General features: G+C 36.6%; 1 protein-coding gene across 2 annotated transcripts in view; it reads right to left on the minus strand.

The window, feature by feature from the left end:
* The window catches only part of prkcz (protein kinase C, zeta), a 111,051-nt gene that overhangs the window by 71,609 nt on the left and 11,869 nt on the right, over window positions 1–27,573 (minus strand). Inside the window, exons 3-4 of one of the 2 annotated variants that reach the window (XM_081348879.1) lie at window positions 26,851–26,940; window positions 26,498–26,548 (exon numbers count right to left, since the gene is read on the minus strand). In XM_081348879.1, the coding sequence (XP_081205005.1) occupies window positions 26,498–26,548; window positions 26,851–26,940 (141 nt within the window). Of the gene's footprint in view, window positions 1–20,866; window positions 21,308–26,497; window positions 26,549–26,850; window positions 26,941–27,573 lie in introns of those variants that run through there. The other variant, XM_081348881.1, reaches the window with a different exon arrangement.

Consider the following 27,573-nt stretch of genomic DNA (forward strand, 5'->3'; position numbering starts at 1 on the left):
TTTAAAACACCCCATTCAGAGCTTCAAAGGTTTATAATGTCACTGTCTCCCAAAAGTGAGTCTCTCGTGTCGTCACGTTGAGATGACCCTGAGACAATAAATGTGCCTGGGGCCATGTGTGTGCGCACTATATTAGTACAAGTCTAGTATTACATGAGTATAAGTGTGAGCTACACAGAATTAGGCAGTTTTAGGTAATTAGGAATGAACCAAACAAAAAAGCTTCACTCTTGGAAGAACAACACTCCCATGAGACACCACTGCCGAGTGTACATGCGTGATAAAGTCTTTGAAATGTTAAGCATACACTCAAGGAAAAATAAAACACACACACAAATATGACACCAATTCCTCATTCTAGCTAGCATTATATGCGTGTACTGTATCACCACACACAACCAGGGCTGTCACGCAATGTCGCTTTAGAAAAAACACTTATTATTTGAAGTGTTAAGCTTTAGTGCATGACTTTTCCAGTATCCTTTGTGCTACAAATGGAAATTATGTTAAGAAGAGATGTGCTACTAGTATTTTCTAAGCATTAATACTTAAGATTTTTGTTTGGTGAATGATAAAACAGGCAAAAGCTCCCATAAACTCACACAGGAAAGCCACATAGGAAGCAGAATATCAGATTTTCTTTTAAAAAGTAATACTTTTATTCAGCAAGAATGCATTCAATTGTTCAAAAGTGACAGTAAAGACTTGATGTGGTTCTTTTGAACTTTCTTCTCATCAAAGGATACTGAAAATAATCTATCACCGTTTCCACAACAAAAATTAAGCAGCACAATTGTTTTTCACATTGATAATAATAAGAAATATTTCTTGAGCTCCAAATCTGAAAATTAGAATGATTTCTGAAGGGTCATGTGACACCAAAGACTGGAGTAATGATGCTAAAAATTCAGCTTTGCCATCATATATAATATATAAAATACATACATATATAAATTCAATTTCACACTATTTCTGTATTTTTGATCAAATATGCAGCATAAGAGAATACTTAAGCAACAACCCTGCAAAACTGACAGGGTCACTTTCCCCAAATTTTCATCCACACCATTTTATGGCAAGGCTAATCACTTTATATTTGAAGAGCTTAATTTTGCTTGTCCATGGTGTGAAGAACAAAACTGCAGCCAGACACATAAAACAACAGCTTTTATGACCAAGCAGAAGCCTCAGCCACCTGGCTGCATTGACAGTAAACTGAACAGCTACTTTTCAGATCGTTCTCATACAGTACACATTGTACATGGCAACTAAACACTCTAAAACCACAAGCACTTGAACACCTTAACAACCACACAGCAAAACTCTGTCAACCACCCTAGCATTGCAGCGTAACCTTAATTACTAAGGCTGAGGTTTAACCACTACAGCACACCAACCTTAGTAATCTTTTCTAAACACAATTTGCTAAGCTTCCAGCACATGTGAAACTGTCAACATCATTTTGCTTTGAAACAAAAGTGGACAGCGCACAGAGCCCTGAGGAACTAGTATTGAGCTATGCACTAAAATAGACACATAATCCATAAATAGACCTTTTAATGCAAAGGAACTTACTTTCAAATGGTGCAAAAGGGACACATATTATCATTATGATACGAATCACTACACGTCAACGTCACTACACGTCAGATTACATAGACTTTGATGATGAATGAAGATAGACTCAACTGAAAAGTCCTACTGAACTCTCAATGAGTGAAGAAAAGCAAAATGTTTAATACATGTAAAAGATCCTGTCAACCCGAGTGACAGATCCAGGAGCTAACATTACAAAGACTTATATTGCAGTCATGTAGAAAGCGTGTAGCTGTTATGTCAGTGAGGGCAGACCATGAGCTAATTGAAAACTCTCAGCATAGAGGACAGTTAAATAACAGACAAGATAGAGACACAGAAAGAGGACTGAGAGGGCATACAAAAGCAAAAATAGAATGAAAGAACCCTTTCATCAAAATACACAACCATTAAAGTGATTGCTCAAACCAAAAATAGCATTTCTGTCATTACTTACTCGCTCTCATGTTGTTCCAAACCTGAAATATTTTCTTTACTAAGATAAAAGTCAGTAAAATAACCAGTAACAGTCATGGACATTATTCACTTTCATCAGAGGAAAAGGAGCAGCTTTGACATTCTGCTAAACATCTCCTTTTGTGATACACACAAGGACGAAAGTTAACAGGTTTGACATGACATAAGGTTGAAAACATTTTTGGGATGCACTATCCCTTTAAGGAATCATATAAACAGCCATCATATAAAACAGCCCTTCTGTCTAACCGCCTTTTCCACGACCTTTTCCGACCAGATGTCTTTTAATCCTATCTATCTATCTATCTATCTATCTATCTATCTATCTATCTATCTATCTATCTATCCCTCTCTCTCTGTCTACGGCATACAATGGTACCTTTCACTCGCAGATAGAACAGCAGTGTTAGCAGCATCCCTATATGGGCTGGTGGTGCCTGGATCCACTTCACTGTCCCTCTTCCATCCTTTCTGCCATGCCACTGGAGCTCAGCCCGTGTCTCTGGTCCCCACTGTCTCGTTCCCACTCCTGCTCAGTAGCAAACCATCACACACTCCTCTGTCTCATTCTGCCTGCTTGCACACACACATCTGAAAAGCACAGCTTCACTGAGCATGCTCAGTTTATCTCTACTGGATGTTTAAAGGATTTTTGTGTGTGGGTTTTTTTTCTTTTCTTTTTTTTTGGTTGTTCCACTTCTTTTCTCTCTCTTCTTGTTTCACGAGGACCCCTGCAGGTTGATGCCCTCGCTTGAAGACACATGTTATAACACGCACCTACCACAAGAGGGCAAAGCTGAGTTTTCAGACTGTACTGGCCTGGTTGTCTGACTCACTGGGGACTTGGTGCTATTATTAAACCTTGTGCAGCAAGGAAAGTCAGGAAAGGAAAATCGTGCAGGTGAAGTCATATTTTAGGATTCAGAGACTGACACATAGCAGAGATAAGCATTTATTATTTTGTGAGATGTTGACAAGGACATGACTGCTAATAAATTTAAGCTTTAACAGTGAATAGTAGGCTACTAAAAAAAATGGGTCTGCAAGATGTTTTATTTATTTTTTAATAAATACATTTTCTTAAGCAAGGATGCATTAAATTGATCAAAAGTCACAGTAGTAGACAGTAGACATTCATAATGTTATAAAATATTTCTATTTCAAATAAATGTTGTTCTTTTGAACACTGATAATAATCTTATTGTTTATTGAGCAGAAAATCTGCAAATCAAAATGATTTATGAAAGATCATGAGACTTAAGATGCTGAAAATGCAGCTTTGCCATCACAGGAATAAATTACATTTTAAAATATAATAATTTACAATAATATTTCTTACTGTATTTTTATCAAATAAATGTAGCCTTGATGAGCTAAATCTTATCGATCTCAAGTTTGCATTCCTGCTGTTACTAATTTAATAAAAATAATACAAAATGACCTTACTTCATCACATACATACATTAACGCACATAATAATGCACACACACACACACACACACACACACACACACAATAGATCAGAGTTCAACACACTTTCTCCACTGATGAAACCTTCGGAGCCATAAATTATGAATATTTGACTTCTATTTATCTCTTAGCCTCCCTTTCTCTTGCTCTCTTTTTTCCTCCTGCAAAGACCTCAATTTCTCCTTGACTGGCTGATGTTGCAATACTTTTGAGGTTGTGAAAGCATTTCCCAAATATTACAACAGTAACATATCTCTTTCCTCAGGATGGGCGGCTTTATCAGAGTCCAGCCCCGCTCAGGAAACTCGTCTCATCTGAGGACTTTCACCTCCACCGCTGCTCCTTTTCAAACTGCCTACTTCAGCTTCAACCTGCGACATTCTTGCGTCCACTTCCTTTCAGACGTTATTGTCAGCTCAATGAAGCAATTACTGCATTCCACAGTATCTATAAAAGGAGGACGCGACCTTCGGTATGAGTCAGACATTTAATGTGACAAATAGAAATGGCAAGAGTTTGACGCAGATTTAAAAATGATGCCAAGAATTTCTGCAACGAGAAAGAGCACATTATGTCCAGTGCTGCCAATCGTACTTCCTGTGCTGAAGCCGATGCGTTTTAGTGTTGCCATCTGACAGCAAAATGATTTGCCACCTTAACAGGATTTAGAAAAAAAAACCTCTGCAGTGTTCTGTACACTGTAAAACTGTAACCTAAAGGCAAACTCAATACAGAGCCATTAGACCTTAATTCAGTTCTGTTTATGTGCCTCACTACATGGAATGAACCTCTCTGGTCTGTCTGGTTTGGTTTGTTTTAGCAATGTATGTTGAGTGAGCATGCATGTTTTCATGTAAATAAAGGGGTTAATGGAAGGCCCTGTGACTGGTACTTAGACAGACAACAGCTAAAGATTTGTGCAACTCTAATGGTTTTCCATTATGGCCCAGTGGTGCATCACCGAAATTAAATTGTATGTGTGTGGATCAGTCATTGAGCAGATGTGCTCAAATATCATCCTGCGGTTAAAACAAACATGCATTTTAGCAGTTCAAACGGTTTTACCTCTCATTTAAAATGGCCAGGGAAAAAAATACAGTGCAAACATGTGGTCTAATTAATAAATTATTACACATCAGCTATTAAAATTAGCACATCACTTCTGCACCAATTCAAGCAACATCTATTAAGTATTAAGATGTTGCTTTATAAATAAAATATATATTATACATACATACATACACACACACACACACACACACACACACACACACACACACACTTGGTTAAATTTGCATACGGAAGACCAATCACAATGCAATATGCAAAATAGGTGTAAGAAAATATAACTAATATTTATAATTACTGCTGGTTTCATTCTGAATGTCAAACAATCTTAATGGAGATGTACATTATTCTTTATTTTAAAAAGAAATATAGAAAATAAAAAATAGACAGACATAACAAAACAAAAAACTAAGGCTTAAATGATCTAAAAAGAGGTTTGAACGGAAGCCTTTGTTTTAAGCATTTAAAGCGGAATAAATATGGAAGACGCTGAATACTTAAAAAGTTTAGAACAAACCTGAGTGTGTTTAAGGAATGTCAATAATATCAATGGTCAATAACAATTTAAATCAGTCAAAACACTCTACAAGATGATGATAATGATAATGATGTCATAGTATTCCATGTCTTCTCTCTCACACCCACACTTCCTGTCTGAGTCCGACCACACACTGAATCCTGATACAACAATCATTCTGAGCAGCCTGTCAGATGTATTTATCAAACACATGTGTCTGCGTAATCGAATCGTGACGCTTGACAAATGTTTTATGCTTGTAAAAATGAAGCGAATTGGACAGAGCTGGCATTGAAGAAAATGTGAAGCAAAAAGCCATGTACACTGAAGACAGGATGACTCACAAGAACAGCCGGAAACTACTTGGAGAAAACATTAAAAACTCCATCAAAGAGGTTCTGTGACTTTTAATCATTGGCTATACTGTAAGTATAACTATTCTCGACAGAACCAGAGACAACAGAACTTTGTTTCTTTGTAGCTTTTCAGAAAATCAAGCTCTGAAGATGTCAAATGAGCTGGTACATTTATAGTGTAGTGCAATTTTTAAGTCTAAGATTAATATTCATTGGGGATATGAAGAAAACATTACAGTGCGTGTTCAATATGTTCGATGCAGATGAGCAGATGGTGTCTAGGAACTTCAAACTGCACATTCATAAACACACACATACACATAAGATGGCAGAAACATTCTCCCTTTATCCTGGGCACTCCTCCAAATTAAACAGTTTGAAGAGGGGGGAGGAGGTGGTCACTTTAAAAGCTTTTGCAAAGGCATCCATCCTTTAGACAACAAGCCAATTAGCCTAACAACCACTTTCTTTCCAAAAGGAAAGAAATCCACAGTACGTCCTTTTACACAACTGAGAGGTTATTTAGGTTAATACAAGTCGAGGTCAGTCGCGAAACACATCAGACGTTCAGCCTGATTCAACAAGAGAACATAAGGAAGGAAAGGAAAAGGTCAAAGGTCAAAGGTCAGCATCATGTATGTACTGTCTTGTGTTAACGGGGGCAAAGAAATTTCAATACATTAAAGAATGAAAAAAAAAAAAGCTATTAATACAAATAGGTTTGTATTTCGGCCTAAAGGGGTCTAATCTGGTTCTGAAGAGGTCTAGTCTTTACTGGTCTGGTACCAGTCAGCATCTGGGTCCTAGGGGGTCTATTCTGCATCTGAGTCTGGGTCTGTGTAGCAATGATCATTCTCATATTTCATGCTTTAAATGTAACACATGTAGAGTCATTCAGATAAAACGTTTTCCAGCTGTAGAGTGTCAGAAGGTCACACAAACACATTAACTGAGAGCAGGTCAGCTGTGCCATCTGTGGATCAATGGTTACGTAAGTGAGCGTAAGTTTGGAGAAACAGAGGAAAAAGGAGGAATGGAATCATCCGATGATGTCACGGAATATGGAAGAGCCTGACTGTACCGGATTTTAAACGACATCATCATATTCACCTTTTTTTTCAGGTAAGAGCTGGTGCGGCCATTTGTAATTTTAATGTGTCTGGCTTCCGGTGTCATTCGAGTCCAGTTATTTTTAGCTGTACACAACAGCTCGTTATTCTGCTCAGCAAACTGGTATTTATTACCATATTATTTTAATGCATTGTCTTAATTATAAACAAGCTGGTTTATAGCACAAACAGTTTTACAGTTTACTGCACTTATATTCTTCTCGTTATTTCCCTGTGGTGGCTAATAAATCGGAAGTCTCGCACATTCACAGAAAAAAACTTATTTCCGAATTGGATTTTAACAGAAAAGACTGGCAGAGAGAGAAATATGGCACACTTTTTAAGAGATAGTTTTAACAAGAGAGGCTGGATCTTCAGATGGTGGCAGAACAGTTTGTGTCAGTGCTGTTAAAAAAAAAAAAAAAGAGGATTAACTGTGGGGCAACTCCCACCAGAGACTGTGGCTATATAAAATACAGAGTAATGCATTATGGGAGATTATGAGCACACTGCACACTCACTTAAATTTCACTTGCGACTTCAACACAGAATAAAGTTACGAAAGCTGATGTCAGCCATTCAGGCGCAGTAATCCTACAGAGATTATGGATCCCCTTGAAATCTTTAAATATCCAACTGCGGACATTAATCCTGAGGTCCAATTCTCTGAAAAAAAAAAAAAACTGACATGCTGATCTTTAAAGAGCATTATGCAATCACAAATATGATTATTGATCTATTTTCTTTGTAATAAATTCTCAAACCCTCTAATAACCCTCAAACCCTTTAAACAAACATAACACTTATCAGGGGTATGTGGAAGCATCTACTGTAAATACTTTATTTGTAATCTGACTAGAGATCTGCATTGTCCTGTGAATAAACAATGGCTTCTATAATGACTGTGGATTTCATCATGTGACATTCTGGGCCAAATCACTTCCTGTCCTGAAAAGGGCTTTTTGTCTCTCTGTGGACGCTGCTGTATCGCTGTATTTTTGTGGGGGGGAATTCAAATAAAATATGCATTAAACAAAATCATGATATTCAGTTAATTGTACCATAATTAGAATCAGAAATTTATAATGAAATGAATAATTTTCATTTCAAAATTGTTTTTTGAAGGATTAGGGGAGAGTGAAATGCTTTACTTCAAAATCTATTTTATAACTGCTGTAATTTGATAAACACCCCAATTATTAACTTTTTCCTGGGAGATCAGAAAGTTGTGGGATGACTGGGATCATTGCTCATGTTGCACCGCGCAGAACTACAGAAATCCAATACTAATCCTACAACACAGTATTGTCATATCATAATCCAATTTCGTTAAATGACCCAACCATGATTCAAACTCAGACCATTTGCTCCTGGATACGTCTCAGACCACATTCAGTACCCCCTGAAACCACATCTCAATTCAATTCAATTCAATTCAATTCAATTATAATTTTTTTAGCTTGCTAACATACCGGTAGATGAGGGTTTGTCAACATTTCTAGAATGATTTGTGGTTTTAATGAAACAGTTTATGAAAAATAAACAATAAACCAAATGACTATTTATCATATTTAAAAAGTAGTGAGGCTAGTGAAGAAGATGGAGGGAAAGCAAACATATGAAATACTGACCCAAGTGATGTTCCTCATTTGTTTGTTGCTTTGGAGAAAAGCGTCTGCTAATTGATTAAATGTAAATGTATCCTATTATATTCATTCCTTTCTCATAGGGTGTCAAATATTTGAATGCTCATCAGTCTTTCTGTTTATTTGTGCATTTCCATTGAGAGCTACTGAATATGGATTGGAGAGATCGTGGTGGTGTGTAGCTCTGAGCGGTGATGAACGCACTGTCTGCTCTTCAGGAGAACGCTCCGTGTTTACACACGACAGGGACAACATAATAACTGGGGCTCAAACCTTCACTGAGGAGCTCCTCTGCACTCGAACTAAATTTCTCTCCTCTTTTCTGCTTCTGTCTCATATATACCCTACTTTCTCTTTTCTTCTCTCTGCTCATGCCAATTTCACTGTCCTTCTCAAACTTACTACCTTCTTCCATCATTTCTATCCAAAACTAAAGTGGGTTGTCCATCTTTCTGATTAAAGCATTGTCTTCCAATTACAAACAATATATCCTGCCATGCATCATTTCAGAGAGCAACTGCCAATTATATATGAGTCATATATAAGTATATAAAAGTACATATAGGTATTTTACTATATTTTACAACAATATATATATAACTATTTATTAAAACCAAGCTGACCATTTGCATTGTCAGCATACTGGTGTCACTGTAAGACAGTGTTATTCTAGAAGAAAATATTTAATTATATTTGATCTCACATTAATTTTAGAATGAATATGAGATCAAATATAAGGATATTTAATATAAAATTTAATAAAATAATAATTGACAGTAATAAAAACAAATTATATTTTTTTAGGAGACACTGCCTCCCTTATTGCTTCGGTCAAAGCGCCTCTGCCAGTCCTCCCTGTCCTCCCATCACCACCATCATCCTCTAAGCGTCAGAGATTTCATTACAACGACAGCTGGTTCCATCATGCATGATGACAAGCAGCTCAGTGGAGACAGCCAATCAGAGCCTTAGATCCAATCACACAAGCGCATATATACAAACACCCCTCCTCCATTTTCTCTACTTTGACCCAGAGAACACAGAGCCTCTTATTTTTCTCTTTTCAGCCCATTGGGGTCAACTCACCAATACAGAGCTTTGTCTGAAAATCCTTACAGCCGCTAAACATGAAAATCCGATGTGTGTGTGCTTGCTGTAGAATATAAGACATTGTGTAGTCAAGGTCAGCATCCAGTGTACAGGGATGGAGGACTAATAGACTCATTTACAGAACCAATCCCGAGACAGCAACGTCAATATGAATGCAAAAAAATTAATCAATGGCAAATAATCAGAAGTCTGGTATTGTCACCCCATAGGAAATCATCTCTACAGTGGAAAGCAATGATCACTGCAGGCAGAACAAACCAGGTAATGTTTACTTCATGATCATGAAGGGACATAAAGAGCAGGCCTGCAGGCTCTGAATTTACCGTAATCTTCACTACTTCCACCGCCTTATAAGTAAATATATCAATAAAAGACTTGAGGGACAGTCACACCAGACTTGAACCCAAAATTTAAAGCATACCAAATGAACAATAACTGCGATGTATACAGTAATCATAATTTATTGTATTAAGTTATATATATATATATATATATATATATATATATATATATATATATATATATATATATATATGAAGAGTTCAGATGCAAAAACCTCTAAATGCCATCAATTTTCTTCTAGAATGATCATTTTTATGAAGCTCGTATATTTAAGTTCAGTAATTTCACTTAAATGGCAATGAAAATTACCTATTAATTGCCATTTAAGTGAAATTATTGAACTTAAATATACAAGCTTCATAAAAATGATTTCAGAAAGAAAAATGATTTTCAAAAAGAAAATTTCAGATGGCATTTAGAGGTTTTTGCATCTGAACTCTTCATAGTAGTAAATTATTCAAGATGCCTGATCTAAGATATGATTCTGGGTGGGCAAACTGAGTAACTGAAAGGAAAACCATCTGAGCATAGCTCTATTCATGATGACCTTATCCACACCATGCAAACACATGTTAAACACAGATGCTATAAATAAAGCAACATACATGTGGCACACATACAGTACATGCTGCGCTCATTAGCGACGACCCACCTACACTGCCATGAAGACAATTTTAAAGAATGACATCTCATTAGGAGGTGTGGGCTTCCTAACAAGTTTAGCAGTCGCATAAACAAGGTTTGTATGGTTGTATACTTAATCTTTTGTAACAGCTGATGAATTATTCAAAATGGTAGGTCAATTTCATGCAAAACTATAATTTCGTAAAAATTATTATGGTAAAAATCCTCCAGCAGTACACTAGCTGAGCAAAATTATCCCATAATCCAATTTATCTTTATTAGTATCCTCAACATTTGGATTATAATCCAATAAACTTTCCAACAAAGGTCAATAGACAGCCAATATGGGATGAAATAATAATGCATCCTCCAAAAAGGAGGTCAGTAGGACTTTCTTGACAGATTCGTGTTAAATAATAAATGAATAAAAGGATGAATAAAAGCTTTCACATTAGGCTGAGCTGATGAGCTCAAGAATCTCATTGGCTGTGAGGTGCTACAGGGAGAAACATCATTGGCTGTAGTGCTATGATGTGTGTTGCAGGTTGGAGGGTTGGAGGACAGAGCTGACTTTATTATACTGAACAAATCATAAATTGAGACTTGGGGTGGAAACATAGGCTTTTACTGAAAGCCACGGTGAGATATTCCCTTGGAAGTGAACAATTATGCCAAAAACTTAAAATCTTTCTAAAAGGACAAAGTTATTGCCATCATGTGGCACATTGCACAAGCCCACCATCATTTCTTCAAAGTCTCTTAGCTGCTGCGCTGCACAATCACATGTCCAAAAGATTCTGGCTAAATAATGATTTGATCTGGATTCTCAACCATTTTATAACCAGAGTACATTAACAGGAAGATGTGCCTGAAGAGAATAAGCTGACAGTCCCTGGTGAATTAGTTTGGGTGTGTGCACCGATGAGACTGAAGCTGAAAAATCCCTGAGTCATCATAATCACAGCATTCGCTAATTACAAAACAAAATCAATGCAACCATCAAATCATCATGCAAAGCATATTGCTCTTGAGCAAACATCCTTTTTACATATACTTTTACAAAGACTGTTTGGAAACTAACAAAATGACTGTTTTGCATTGGTTTCCATATCAAATTTGTATGAAAAAATAGCTTGTAAGGCAACAAATCAGTGTTAAAAAATGTAAATAAATAATTATTATATCTTTGTCAAGATTGATTGATTAACTTAATTGTAAGAAATCGTACAAGGCATTTATGCCTTGTTGCAACCCTTACTAAATTTATTCAGAATTTGTTTGAAAAACCTTTTATTTTTTGCAGTTTGAAAATAGACAGAGGGATAGATGTAGAGCGAGCAAAGGAGAGAAAGATTGAGACTCATCACTTTTTGATAGAGACCAATTACAATTCAGTATGCAAATTTTGCATTGACATCATCACTGGCAGTTACTTATATATTGAATGCCTTTCTGTCAGTCAATGAGAGATTTCACTACTTTAATCTAAAATTTTCTTAATTATAGAGTATATAAAAACACCTTGCAAGAACTATAATTATTCAAATTAATTAATGATACAAGATATAAACAGGTTAATGAAATGAGTTTTGAGTTGAGAAGAGCCCCAGGTATTTAACTGAACATGAGTAAAGATGCATGTTAACAAACCTCACAGCAGAGCAACACTGAGAGTGTGATGTGGGTGGAAAAGTGAAGTCACCTCTTTCTCTCTGGTGGGCGAAGGAGAGAAAAAAGTGGCAAAACACTTGTTTATTTTTCAAGCATTGTCACAAGACAGACAGTTTGAGAACATCCAAAATTCAGATCCCTAATGTACCCCCAAACCTCTGCCCGTTGCCCGTAAAGTCGACACTCTAGGAGCCATTCACACACCGCTCCTTGAGCCGCCCATCCTTGGTTTAGAAATGTTTGAGAAAAGCGGTGATAAGCAGTCTGGAAAGTTTCACAACTCTTCAAACTTCTATTTGAGTCCAAATCCTCCTAATAAGCCTCCAGCATTTCTGAAACTAACCCTAAAGTTATCCAGTATCTATTTAGGGCATGTTATATCATAATCGCCCACATGTACAGCACTGGAATGACAGTGCAGCTCTCAGCTTTTGCTTAGCCAACAGTGCACTGGAAGAATTGTGCTATCCCTTTATTACTGAGTCAAAAAAAGCTGCCACTTAGACTTATAGATCCCCCAAAGGATGTACGTGGGGTTTAAATAAAATCATAAAACAAATGTGCAATGATGACTCATCTAATCCAAGATAATAAAACAGTGTTATTGCCAAAGATCCATCTTTCTTTCTCTTTCATATTGATGCACTGAACGCGGACTCAAGCTACAGTACAAAAAAATATTATATTGCTGGATTACGAAATAAGGAATCTCCCCCAATGATAAACACACAAGCTTTACTAAACAAAACTATGACTATAATTACAATTTTGCTCGGATTGATCTTAACAGGTACATGTTTGTTAGAGAGAGAGAGAGAGAGAGAGAGAGAGAGAGAGAGAGCATGTCAACACCTGGTGTCTCTCACTCTGACAGTCATCTGCTCAGGCTGTGAAACATAAAGGGAGGGGTAAGACAGAAAAAGAAGGCAAAGTGAGGAAAGAGAGAATGTGAGAAAAGGCTGTGGACCCCAAGATAGAGACAGAATTGTACTTATTGCTCACAGTCAAATAATCTTACCATTTTTCTCATCTCATTTCTTTATAGTGGAAGGCCTTCAATTAAACTGAGACAGGCAATGGTATATTTAACTCGAAACTGAAAGAAAATATTTTTCCCCAAAATGTATGGGGAAATAATGGTCATACTTTGAGTTTCAGCTGCAACACAAAGAAAACTTGTAACTGCTACTATAAATAGGACAAAACTAACGCCTCTGACCAAAACTGGACTGTGGCTTTTAGATCACACAAAAATATTAAGCAGGACAAATGTTTTCAATGTTCATAATAATAAGAAACGGTTCCTGAGCTGGTTCAAATCAGCAAATTAGAATGATTTCTGAAGGATCATGTGACACTGAATACTGAAGGGATGGCTGCTGAACTAATACTAATAATGTTGTTGTTTTATCATACTGACCACAAACTTTCGAACAGTATTATACATTCAAAATTAGCAGAATTTCTGAGAAACAAACTAAAAATATGAATGACTCATCCTTTTTTTGGACAACACAGATTTTTTTCCAATCAAATGGTCTAGAATGAGAATGTACCAATACCACTTTCAAATGACAAGTGAGAAGATAAGCACAGTCCACTGGATATTAAAAAAGGAGTGTCTTTTCAACATGTCCCATCCAAACTTCAATAAGAAATAGGCTAAGTCAAAACATGAAATAAAACTACACTCATCAAGCCATAAGCATTACATAACTTTACACCATCTTAAAACAGCAGATCATAGTATATTCTGATAGGCACAATACTGGAAGGAACATGAACACTTGTGAAGGAAGCACAGAAATGACATAATGAGAGCACTACCTCAGCATATAATTCAGCTTATTTGAGTAATTAATTGGCTTGAACATCCTCTCACCCTGATCAGACTGTGATTTTGTTGCTGTATAACAAAAGGGTTCAGGATAAATAACAGCATCAAACTGTGCTCATCAAACTCTTCATGTGGTTCTGATAAGGTTTTCGTCTGCGAAAGTAAAACTTGCGGTTTGTTAATAGACGTGCGGGAAGCCAAGCTTGATAGACTGTTTAGGGAAGAGAACATCACATTGATTAAGGGAACTATGCAAATAATATCCGACTGATTACTCGGCTACAAAACCACTCAGATCTAATCATTACAGAGCAATTTCATTTGCCAGCTGGACAGATCTACTCATCAGAAAGACACCAAGACACCATTTTCTCCGCTCTTTAGGTTATTTTAAACGAAACCTGAAATTACATTTGTTAGAATTAGCGTTTGGTTCAGTAGGTTCATTGGAAAGAGGCTCTTCACAGATGTTTGTTACTCATTGTTTTGTCTGAAAGTACATTTTATTTATGTAATTTTATTGTGACTGTACAGCACATTGGTCAACATTACGTTGTTTTAATTGTGCTTTATAAATTAAATAAATAAAATAATTGTGTATGTATATATGATTTTTAGTAATGTTTTACTGTAGTAAATTTGGTATGTTTATAATAGGATTGGTGGCTGTAATGGGTGTATGGCTGATTGAATTACTTTATAATTGCATTTGAGTTTTATATTGTATATTTTGTATTGTAATTCACCTGCTCAGGGACTGCAGATGGAAACTAGCTTAGGCTAAATCTGGTGCAAGGCATCTTTAATTAATGTTTTTTGCACATTGTCCCTGTTGAAATAAATAGACAACAACAAAAAAAAATTAAAGGTGGGGTATGTGATTCTCTTTTTTGTCCATTTTTTCAAAATCACTTGAAATCCTATTCCTTACAGCCACTGAGTTAGAAGCACTGAAATGAAAATTAAGCAATTTAATCATCTGTGGAACGGGCAGGATTCGAAAAACTCTAGCCAATCGTTTCCAAGACCACCTAGAATCATTGGACAGTAAGTTCGTCAATCAAACAGTCGTACCATACCCCCCTCCCCCAATCCCACTCCCTCCACATGAATGGGTGGAGTCAGGGCCAGCGTTGGAGGAAAGAAGGTAGGACCATTTGAGTTGTGTATTTTCACTTTAAATGAATGAAATTTTCCCATAAAAGTGCAAATATTGTCTATTTATTTATTTGTGGACCTTCTCTTTTCTCATCACCTGTAAAACCAGTAAAATGCAGGACATGCATAATAAAGTGCATAACACTGCATAAATGTGTTTTCGGGGGGGTTATTTTCTTGTTTTTAGCATAAACCTCAAAAGCAATTGTTAGATTTATGCGAACAATGCTTATATATCAAACAGTTTTGCATACATATGTTGTTATAGCAACCATTATACCATTACCATTACCATTTTTTGAGAAATAACCATTATATTTTACATGTTTCCTTTTGCCTGCCCTGTAAATGACAACATTAAAGCGATAGTTCTGCCCAAAATCAAAATTCTGTCATCATATAGAATATGGGTAACCAAACAGTTGATGGGCCCCATTGACTTCCATATGGAAAAAATACTATGGAAGTCAATGGGGCCCATCAACTGTTTGGTTACCCATATTCTTCTAAATATCTTCTTTGTGTTCAGCAGAAGAAAGAAATTAATACAGGTTTGGAACAACTTGAGGATGAGTAAATGATGACAGAATTTTTATTTTTGGCTGAACTATCCCTTTATGACCGAGCAGAAGCATTGATCTGCCACCCTCCTCCTTTCAACAGGTCAACAACAGGTGACTGTTTAGCCTAAACAGAGTTTATTTAGATTAGTTTAGAGTTTACTCTGTTTAGCCTAAACAGAGTTGTTGATTTACTGCGGAAAAATGGCTCATAATGATTGGCAATGTGCAAAAATAAGGGTTTATAAAGGATGACATCTATTTCTAGAGAGCCTTAAAACGCAAAACAAACCAGAGAAGGCAAATCATTATAGCCACAGGGAAAAATCTCTCCAAGCCATTTAGTAAATCGAGAAAAAACAAGTGCATTGTAGTGTAGTGTTAACACAAGTATTCCCTTGTAATAGCTATTTTTTCCCGAGTTTGACAAGCTGTTCAAATGTGATGAATTTACATACAATTGCATATATTTGATTCATATAATCAAATTTATCCTTATGACGTAAGTTACTGAAATTTAATGGTTCAAGGGGAATGTTTGAATGTTCTTAAAGAAACACTACAGCATCATAATATGGCATCAAACTGGAAGTACAGCACAGAGAAATGAAGTCCTTGGCCTCTCTGACAGTAGATAAGAGGTCTGGGTCGGTTATTGTGTGGACAGAACACTAAGCACTGGCACCCACTTAAGACTCCAGCAAACATTGTTCTGGACCACAAAAGACGGAGACAGAAGAGAAAGAGGCAGAGGACAGGAGGATATGGGGAGAGAAGTACTAAGAGGATGAATGCATGTCTATTTTAAGATGGGTGTCTGAGCAGCTAGGCTCAGGGCTCGGGGCACTGCTGGTGTCTGATCCACATTTCAGTCCTTCATTGTGCGAGCAGAATCACATGACGGAGAGAGAAGAGGGGGATTGGACTCATGCTCTTTGTAAACTCAGATAAAACCGCTTTCTAATCGTGGCTGCTTCTGGTGGTGATTTCACATGTAGATCTGGGGGATTTCACTTATCTGCCTTATAGTGGTCTTTAAAGTATGTTTTATCTTAAAAATAGTGAATAGACTATCCTCATCTTAACATATTTACACCACAAAAAAAATAAAAAATAATAATAAATCATGGCTAACGGCTTGAGAACTATACCAAGTAACAACACTGTTTGTTGAAAAACTGATACTGTATATCAGGGGTTTTCTTCAAATATGGGAAGCATTTTTCAAGGGGTTAATTTTATTTAAAAAAAAATTAAACTATTACAATAAGAAAACAAACAATAAAACAAAACATCAATGAAACAAAAAGCAACTAATAAAAACAACATTGAAAATTTTTTTATTATACAATAGTCATATATTTTTAAAATGCCTTTTATGTAGAGATTTAATTATTTTACCCTGTCCCAGACATTTAATCTTAAATTATGAAAATAAAAAAATAAAATTATTATTAATTACATTTCAAAACAAAAATAATCAACACAAAAAGTGAATTTTATATATATATATATTTTTTTTTTTTTGTGAAAATATATATATACACATTTTAACGGATAAAAAAAATTGGGGCATTATTAGTTGACAAATGAAATAAATTAGAAAAAAAAAATGTAAGTGAGTTTTTTAATAAAAGTACCCATAATTGAAGAAAAACCCATAATCATATTTCAGAACACCCACTTAAAATTTATAAGAATAGTTACAAGAAATGACTAAGTAACCACTAAATAATGAACATCCAGCATATGTTCCAGCGTGGATGTTTTATGACGGAAGGTTTTCATTGCGGAGGACATCGAATAAAATCTAACCTGGCTGCTGGAGGAGTGGAAAGAAGGAGGAAAGAACAGCAGCATAGATAATGAACAGAATAGAGTGACCAGCGTGGGAGAGAGGGAGATAACGATAACAGTGGAGGAAGAGAAGAGAGAAAAAAACAGTAAGATCATGAGCGCAAGAGAAGAGGAGTGGAAGATGGGCAGTCAAACGCAGCGGAAGAAGCTGAGTTGGTAAGATGGTTAGAGAGAACCGATGGATAGAGAGAACGAGGGAGAGAAAAGAAAAAGAACAACACAGAGGAGAGGAGGGTGAAGTCAGAAAGTCAGTTAATGAGCAGGAAAGAATGACGAGTGTGGGAGAGAAATAATGAGGAGGGGGGGGGTCTTCAACACTTCATTACATTCTCCATTTTACAGCAATCTGTCTTCCTGAGAAGATCCACCATATTTATTAACCTCATAACAGCCATTGCATGACAAAAAAAAACCTTAACCTTGCAGTTATATGAACAAGATCAATGCATGAATCAAACTCACTTCAGAATGCCCACGGTTTCTGATGTGGTTTTCCAGGCATCCTTTTTTATTTATTGCAATATGTGGGCTGAGACAAAACATTTAGGACTGTGAATTTGTGTGAAATCACTCACAGTAGCATGAACTTCTTTCTCTGTCTTGCATTCACTTGACTACAGTGTCTCAAAGGAGACGAATCAAATGAGATCTGCTGTCTTTGTTCCTACTGATCGTTGGCGTGTTGTCGCTTCTCATTTGAATAAAATTCAACTTTTCTGGTCTTTGCAGAGTCGGTGGACACATCCACATCCTGTAGGAGACCCTGAGGAGAATCCACCAACAATGTTGAAACTGATTGAGTTTCTTTCATGAAAATGATCTCCAGAGGTGACTCTACAATATCCATCATCCTGCTGACAAAACCAGCTGACTGGCTTCTGCTGGTTAGTGCTGGCTTGGTGCTGATAGCTTGTGGACCATATATCTGCTAAAGCTGCTGACTGAAGTTCTTCCTTGTGAAGTTTGGTTTAAACTAGTGAAAATAATCTGAAGGGTGTAAGGGGACTTATGTTGATGTGTTTAAGTGGTTCAAATCTGGCTTACGCCCTCATAAAATCCCATCCCAACTCTATGGCCCTGTCCCAAATGGCACACTTCATATGCACATTACAGTCTTGTGGACTTACAATGGCTGCTGTTTGCGGGTGTCTGTTAAGTCCATCAGACCATAGGATGTCCCATTTGTCATTTTAGGTGTCAGAAGGGTGCTCGTAAGCGACACTTTTGCTGAGCCCGCATTGGTGCAAGCTCCGCAGCAGACTTCTTCCCGACAGTCAAAGTGGCGTTACATCACGAAAGTGCAGAAGACCGTGAGAGCTTAGGGTGCCATTTGGGACAGGGCCTATGTTTCCCTGCATTTTCCGGTCTACTCTATATCAGTGGTTCATAACCTTTGTTATGAAGGTTGGTCCATAACCACCCATTGTCCACAATAATAGTCAAAGGCCCTACTTTTCCAGTTGTTCATTATTTACTGGATAATGCTTAAGAATTTTAAAAAGTATTTTTACTTATTTTATTAATTGTTTAGAGCTTGGCCAAAGTCCCTTTAAGACAAGTCATTTCACTCGGCGGCCATCTTTGAAACGCCTCTCGGCCATGCAAGTGCAGCTCCTATCTCTTTGAATGGGGAAACATCAAATTCTCCAAAACTGTTCACCAAGCTTAGGTTTAAATTTCATATTTGAAATCACCACAGTCACTGTCTGACTGTTAATATAGGAACTGGAGCTTCTAATGGCAGCTGCAGTGACGCGATGACTTTACCAATCGGCGATTGGCTCTTATTTAGAAGGCGGGACTTATTCCGCCATATTGAGCATTGCACTTTTCCCCATTCAAAACAATACAAGTGACGCATCTTGTGTTATTCTATAGTCTTTGGCTTGGCTTAACTACAAAAATGTATATTCATAAAGTGTATAAAATGCTATAGATTAATTTATATGGCTTTTCCAAGTCTAGAGACTTTATAATTCTTTCTTTTTTTAAAATGTTGAGAGGGAGAATTAAATTAAAAAACATGACATATCATGGAAACTAGCTTTTAAGTCTGAAAGTCAAATGTTAATTGTGCAGAGTGAAAGGGAAATTAATGTGCAATCAATCAGTTTTCAAAGAACAAATCATCCTGCATTTATGTTACTTACATAATAGTTAGCCAAATAGCATCACATCTGTATTAGCTGGCTACAGCAGAAATGTTAATATCCACTGAACTGAACCATCATCTACAATGTAATAAATCACCAAACTCATCAATAACCCTTGGAAGATTTGTAAGAAGACATTTACATCACATCATCAGGGTTCTCCCGAGCAGGCGCTGTTGTGCTGCAGTGGCCATATTTAGATTTATTGCCAATCAATACTGGAACAGGTGGATTATATGACATCCCAACACAGACACTGCAGCTAAAAACAGCAACACCGAATAGCGTTCAACACACAAACTACTGCTTTCGGCAACTTTATTGGCCTCCTCGGTCTGAAACATCAAGGACAGACTAAATGCACCATGAAAACAAACCAAACAGCAATCAATGAACCAAAGATCCCAAACGGACCGCCATGCATCTGACAGCAGGGTCAACCCAAATCTCGCTGTATCTGCAGATACTTGTGGTATTAAGTCAACTCAAAATTAATCTAACGTCACACAGCAACAGTATCAGGGTCTTGCCGTTCCAGCAGAGCACAATTCCCCTTTGTTATTTTCCCAAGAGCGTCAAAAACAAACTAATGCGAATGTGACTTTGGTCATGGGAAGGATGCAGAGCCTCGTGTTTGGGTGCATCGTGGCCAAGAGGTGGTGGATAACTGACATCTCGCTAATTATGTCAGTCAGACTTAAATAATGCATGAGCGTCTATTTTAACCACCCTGTTTGGAGAGCGAGGGGCAGGATGAAGCCACTCATAATGACATAAATACCCCTGTTTTGAGTCAACAGTCAAAACTGCAAATCCCTTTCATTAGTGGCCACAAACACAAACCCCACAGCCTTTCTCGTGACACATCTGAAAAGAAAATAAGCACACAATAACCCGAAGCAAGATGATACAATACCGTTCACATACCGTCAGCATTCTTAGGATGCATTGGGTCTCCAGCACCAAGAGAGAGACCGAAGTAGGGAGTATGTGTCTTCCTTTGTGTATGAAAGCTAAATGAAAGGATGCTAGTTGCTCACTGGAACTCTGACTAAAGCATGCCAGGTAGGTAGTCACACACACATACACCCGCACACAACGATGCCGCACTAGCCAAAGGGGTTTAAACCCAAGTATGGCAAGTAAGACGGGCCATCAGATCACTGCAGGTGAGATGAAAATAAAGAGAATGCATAAAACACACATGCTTGCACAAGGACTGGACACACAGCGGATTCGGTCACGCTAGCTCAATGTCAATCACATCCGTACACAAAGACAGCGGCAAAATGATGGAGTGGACAAATGGAAGAGATCTCAACAGTGCGGTGCTCACCAGTATCTTCCTGTTTTCTGCTCGTTTCAGCACATTTCCCCTGGCAGCCTCCAACGACGCACCGGCTACATCCCCTCCTCCCTCGCGGTCTCCTCTGTTCGCTCAATCTCTCCTCTTCCTTGTGACTTATTTAATTATTTCTCCCCCTCCCTGCCGTTCTGTCGCTCCCTGCATGCAGTCGTTACAGCTGGCTGTCCTTGTATAGGCTGCGTCCTCGATGGACGGACGGATGGATGAAGGGATGTTTCTATCAAGAGCGGGCGGCTCTGCTGGAAGCCTTAATTGAGATGGGCGGCAAAGACAAAAGGAGGGAGTTCCTGCAACACAGACGGATATTTTTGCTACGGTGCCTGGCTCTGCTCTGCACTCTTTGCCTCTTCTCTCTATTATTTCACTCTCTCACCCCTTTCTCTCTCCCTCTCTCTCTCTCATCCTTTCGTCAGGGTGTAGCTGAGTCCCCAGAGAGCCGGTGGCAAACAGCTGAGGGGCATTGTGGAAAACGCGGCGTGGAGCGGGAGGGTGACTGGAATGGAGCATCAGGGTGGATGTGAAAGAGCTTAGTGTGCGGTGAATGAGGAGGAGTGGAAGAGGAGAACGGGGGATGAAGTATCTGATAATGGCAGGGACTGTTTGCTAATTAGTGGTAATTTGAACAAACCCCAACTCAAAGTATTACATTTCGCCATTTCACCTGTTTGTGAAACAGACACCTCAAATAATATGGATTGTTAAAGAAAGCCATGCAAGCACTTTTTTAAGTCGGTTGTGTGACGGTTAAAATAGATGAAAATACTTCACAGATTAACAGTGAAAAAGGAATCTGAGCAACATCATATTACATAGAGACTTGGAGGAGGGCTCTCTTCACTTAGGCCTGTAAGCAACCACCTAGCAACTATCCAAAACACCATACCAACCACCTAGCCACGCCCTAGCAACCATACAGAATACCATAGCAGCCACTTAGACATAACCTGGCGATCACCCAGAACATTTCACTTAGCAACACTCTAGCAGTTCAACCACTAACACTTTCTTTGGAAAAATGATATCAAAATATCATGAAAATATGATCTATTCAGTAATTTCCATCGCCCTAATGAACTGAGGATAGCCAATTATAAGAGAGCATTTGCATTTAAAATGGAGGAAAAAATGTGGGGAGAAAATGTGCAGTGATTTGTAGAATAGTCAGTCAATGTGCAGTGTGACAAACTTTCTGAAATAATCTAGTTTTTGATGTTAAACAAACCGTAAGTGTTTGCAACCACTGATAGAATCAAAGGACTCGAGACAGCAGCGAAAACCCTGAAGACTTTGAGATCAGTGATTAAACTGACAGACACCTCCTACACACCTCAGCGGAGACCGAGTCTTGTAAAAACGGGAGAGACTGAGCTTATGAAGACACTATATGTCTTCCTATCAGTGACTCTGAGTGTCAAGAGCCATCATCAAACAAGGAAGCACTATTGCAGAGTGCTATTATTGCTGCTTTAAAGAACTAATTCACCCAAAAATTACAATTATGTCCCTATTACTCATTACATTTGGATGAACTACCCCTCCCTAAATTTCATTCTGTTCCATGCACATAATTATTATGGTTTTTAAAAGACTTAGAATAAATCATATTGACTACTTTTATGGTTCTTTTATGAAAATGAAATGTCTAGTCACGATTCTGGATAAATTGAGAATCACAATTTCTTGGTTTAAAACAGATCAGGATTGTCAAGATCAGAGATCAGACGATTTTGAGACAACTAAACAAAATAACATGAATTTACAAAAGATTCAGACAAAATGTAAATTGCTGCAGTCTGTTAAAAAAAAAATATATATATATATATTATATATATATATATATATATATATATATATATATATATATATATATATATATATATATATATATATATATATATATAATATATATATATAATATATATTATATATAATTAATTTGAATAAATATATTTTTTAAATGGTTTGAATGAATGATTCAATGACTCACTCATAAAGACTTCGCCTGTCTCATTACTGGATGTATCAGCATTTTTGAATGAATCTCTTGAATGAATGATTCAATGACAAATCATTTTTTTAACAGTAACTTGTCGCCACCAACCAGTGTAACCAACAATGTAAATACAATCTTTACTAGAAGTGTCAAGTTACTTTCAAAAGGTGATTTACTCGATTTCTCACTACTATAGATAAAAGTGTTTATATCCGAACTAAACTTTTAGTTTTATCCCAGTACATCTGTGATAATTTGAATTAGTGTTATGCAAAAATAATGATATTGTGTGTTTGAAAGACTGTTTGTGAAGCTGTTTCATACCTATAGCCTACATGACAACTGGCTTCTCGGGATCAGTGGCAACGCAGATTTGAATGTTTGCTGTAATCATACTTGTCAAAGGTTTAATAGACAGAGACGAATCAATGTCATTTAAGAACAAGATCGCGTGTTTGAAACAAGATTGCGATATTTTAACAATTATTCGTGCAGCTCTACTAGTCACAATCCCACAATCCCACAAAAAGGCTTTAACAGGATTCTGTGGGAAAAAAGCAGCCATGATCAGTGAAGCAGATTATTCCTGAATAAAGGTTATAATTCTTTGTCCCTACAACACTGTACCAGAGCCACTCAAAGTAACTGAGCTTTCATGCACGACGTGAATAACTAACCTTTCACAGTAATAAGCCCAGACCAATTCCACACAACAGTAAGCAGCTGAACCTGAGGTCTTTACACTGTCAAATCACACAGTCACTTTGATTCCTGTGTTCAGCACCGCTGCATCACACATGAGTGTGGACTGGACTTCTGAAATGAGGGAGCAAAGTCCTTTCAGGGTTTTTTTAGTCTAATAAATTCATGTTCCATTTGATGTCCACACAGTGTCTGGTTAAATACGATCAACAAACACCCAATTCGAAAACATTTGTATTTTATACATAAGCATACTATTTATATATTCGCACCAGAGTAAAAACCATTAAAGGGGTGGTATAATGCCCTTTTCACAAGATGTAAAATAAGTCTTTGATGTCCCCAGAGTGTGTATGTGAAGTTTTAGCTCAAAATACCCCAAGATATTTTTATATAGCATGTTAAAATTGTCAATTTTTGAGGGTGAGCAAAAACACACCGTTTTGTGTCTGTTCCTTTAAACGCAAATGAGCTGCTGCTTCCGGCACAGTGGGCGGAGTTTCAACAGCTTGCATTCACACAGACATGCACTGGAAATTTCAAAAACCTTTAGCCTTTTATGTTCAAACCGGATTCAGACAATAATGGAGAGACTCGAGAAGAAGTGACAACATGTTGAATGCAACAGGACGTTTCTAAAGGGTTAGTTGATGAATTTATGTAGCTTATGTGTAGTTATCTTCTAGTCATTGATTAGCATATTCTGCCTTGATAATCTATAAATCGTGTTCAGGGGGCGGGGTTTATATACATTTTAGGGTTAGTGATGTCACTAACCCGGGAGGAATGTCGTGTACTCCCTACCAGCCGTTTGTTGTAGTCCTTAAAAAACGATTTCTTTAAAAGCAAATATCTTCCTTTGCTTTGAACTTTGAGTGTTGTAACTTTACAGATGTTGTGTATGCTCAAACAGCAACATTACACACTAACTAAAGTTAAAAAAAGTGAAATCATAATCAACCACCCCTTTAAGTTTATGCATTTTTTTTATTGTTTCAGAAAATAATAACTACAGAAATACAACAAAAAATTTAGCTTTTTTTGGAATTTTGATCTGTTACTACATTATATACATGATAAAATAAAAGGCTACATGTTTGCAGACCAATTATTTTGTGATATCAAAGTTATTATATTGTATTTAATAATTACTATTTATTATTATTAAATACTCAATTTATTTTACAGTGAAATATTATTGAAATATATTTTATTTAATAATGATAATTATTATTATTCAATAAATATTACTATCATAAAATTGTATAAAAAAAACAAATAATAATAATAATAATAATAATAATAATAATAGAAAACTGTAAAATTATGTTAATTTATTAAGATTTTACCATGGTGGCAAGCCCAATTTTCTGTTTTGTTGACAATGGCCGGTTTATAAGCACGTTTGGAATAATGTTGTATAAGCATGTTTCGAAAGATGGTTGTATACATTCCCAAAATACATAAGTGACCCAAACTTAGATACAGAGATGGGTCCATGAGTAGAAGCATTTACTTCGAACCGAACCGTTCCAAGACACTGAAAACCGTGCTTCACTGGAAAACATGCAGCATATGTATTTATTTTATTTAACTGCCTCTCTCATCTCCTCTGAGAAAACACCTGACACAAATACAGCACAAATTGCTGACAAGGAGAAAGAAAACTGGGCCAGAACAGAAATGAACGCAGACAGAAGTTAACAGCCTGTCACAAATCATTATGTACCGACAGAACGGCAATCAGAGGGGGTCAGACAAACACCTCTCATGTACAAAGCAAGACCACATCCACAGTGAACTGAAGACATCATTCAGACAAAGAACAGAAACGCAAGGTACTTTCATCTGTATGCAATGCAAAGCAAAAGAGGCTCCAAAACACACACACACACACACACACACACACACACAAGTATACAAAGCATATTAGGAGCATTCCTCGTAGGCACATACAAGATGCACCAGGGAACCATCAATAGAATTAGCACTACCTCTATGACAGGGCAGCACACAATTCTCTCTCACACACACAAACAGCACAGACCGCATCTTTCACGCCTGAGCCATAGGCAAAAATGATCGTGAATTCATAATGCTTTCAGAAAGGGGCAGCCATTCTCTGTACGAGGCACTGAGTCAGCAGTTCAGCCCCGTCTGGCCTTCAGGGCAGTAAATGTGCACATTAACACAGGATTACTGTGCAGTTACCAATGTGGTATACGACCCCACTGAGAGAGGACATTTTTCCACCATAAAATCTTACCTTAAAGACAATAAAACTAAATCTATCACCCTTTTTCAAGAATAGTTCACCTAGAAATAAAAATTCTCCTTGAAATAAAAATGTACTCGACCTCAAGTCATTCCAATGTGTAAAACTTTTCTCTGCATTTTTGTATTCTTGCATATATATCTCTGTACATTTGACTACTAAATTGCAATTTGTTAAGTTCATCTTATTTTACCATTTTAACCTATTTATTTATATTCAATACACAATCTTAGTAGTAGTAAGTTGTATAACTGTATATTTGACAAATCTATATTTTTTAATCGATAGGAAAAAGTTTGAAAATGTACTCTTTTCCATATAATCAAGCACTAATATGACATAAAAAGCACCATAGAAGTAGTCCATGTGCTATATTTTGTGTTTTCTGAAGCCATTTAGCTTTGTGTTATGAATAAAGCAAACACTTTAAGTTCACTGAGCATCTTGACATCAGACTTTGCTTCGTGGCCTGTTTCTGACAGTAGTAGCAATTTCCGATTCACGGATGCATTATTCTTATAAGTGAGATATTTTCAATGGATCTTTTGATCCAGAATGACCTCTTTAAACATGATCAGCACTGAAGATCACATGAAAAAGCCTGAAAGTGGCAGAATGACTTTTGACTTACTGTCCTCTCCTGGGCACGGCATACCAGGTTTTTCAGGAATGCTTGGGAATACTAGACAGAGAAAGAAAGACAGAGAGAAATGAGTGTGACTCAGTCCAGTGGTTTTATAGATGTGGGGTCATCAAATGTGAAATGTGCAAATAAATAAATATTTATTGAGTGCTTTAGCTGTACTGTGTACACATGATATTTTGAGTGGTTTGGCGGATTTCCGCTGTGTGATTTGAATCTGCATTAAGTGTTTTATAAATAGACGAATACAGAAAGAGTAATTCTACTACTGGAGTAATTGAAAATTGAAAAAACAAGGGGAAAATACATTCATTTTGTGTTTTGAGTGAATCAATGAGTACCATGCAACAGGAGTCCTGAGCACCGGTTCCGGTTGTAGATCCGGAATGCTTCCTCCAGCTCCATCTGGGATGAGATGGTACAAGGGTCCCCTTAAAAACAAGAAATGACAATGCAAACAGTCTAAAATATCATGGGGCAATATTTATAGTTGACATTTAGCCCAGGGATTTTCAACTCAGGGTCTAGGGAAGTGTTGTTTTAGTATTTATTTACTATATTATTCACTAATATTTTGAAATAGCTTCTATTTTATATTTTTAGTTTTCATTTAATCTTAAGTTTTAGTAAAATATATATATATATATATATATATATATATATATATATATATATATATATATATATATATATATATATATTTTTTTTTTTTTTTTTTTTTTTTTTTTTATCATTATTATTATTTATAAAAAAAAATTTTTTTTTCAATTTTAGTACCTCTTAAACTTATTTTATTTCAGTTAATTGCCAAGGCAACATTTATATGCTTTATGTAATTTTTTTTTTTCATCTAATATTTATATTTTATTTCTAATTTATTTTAATTTAAAAACTAATTTTATAGTTTTAGTTAACAATAACAAGACTGGGCTGAGGACATCCAGATTCAGAGAAAAACTGTAAAAATGTAAAATTTTCTATTTATTAAATATAAATATAATTCCTTTTTTTTTTTTTTTTCCCTGACATCAAAACATTTGAAAATGCCTGATTTAGCTAATGTT

This window comes from Scardinius erythrophthalmus (assembly GCF_964197995.2).
Source record: "Scardinius erythrophthalmus genome assembly, chromosome: 20".
In the NCBI taxonomy this organism is placed as follows: Eukaryota; Metazoa; Chordata; class Actinopteri; order Cypriniformes; family Leuciscidae; genus Scardinius; species Scardinius erythrophthalmus.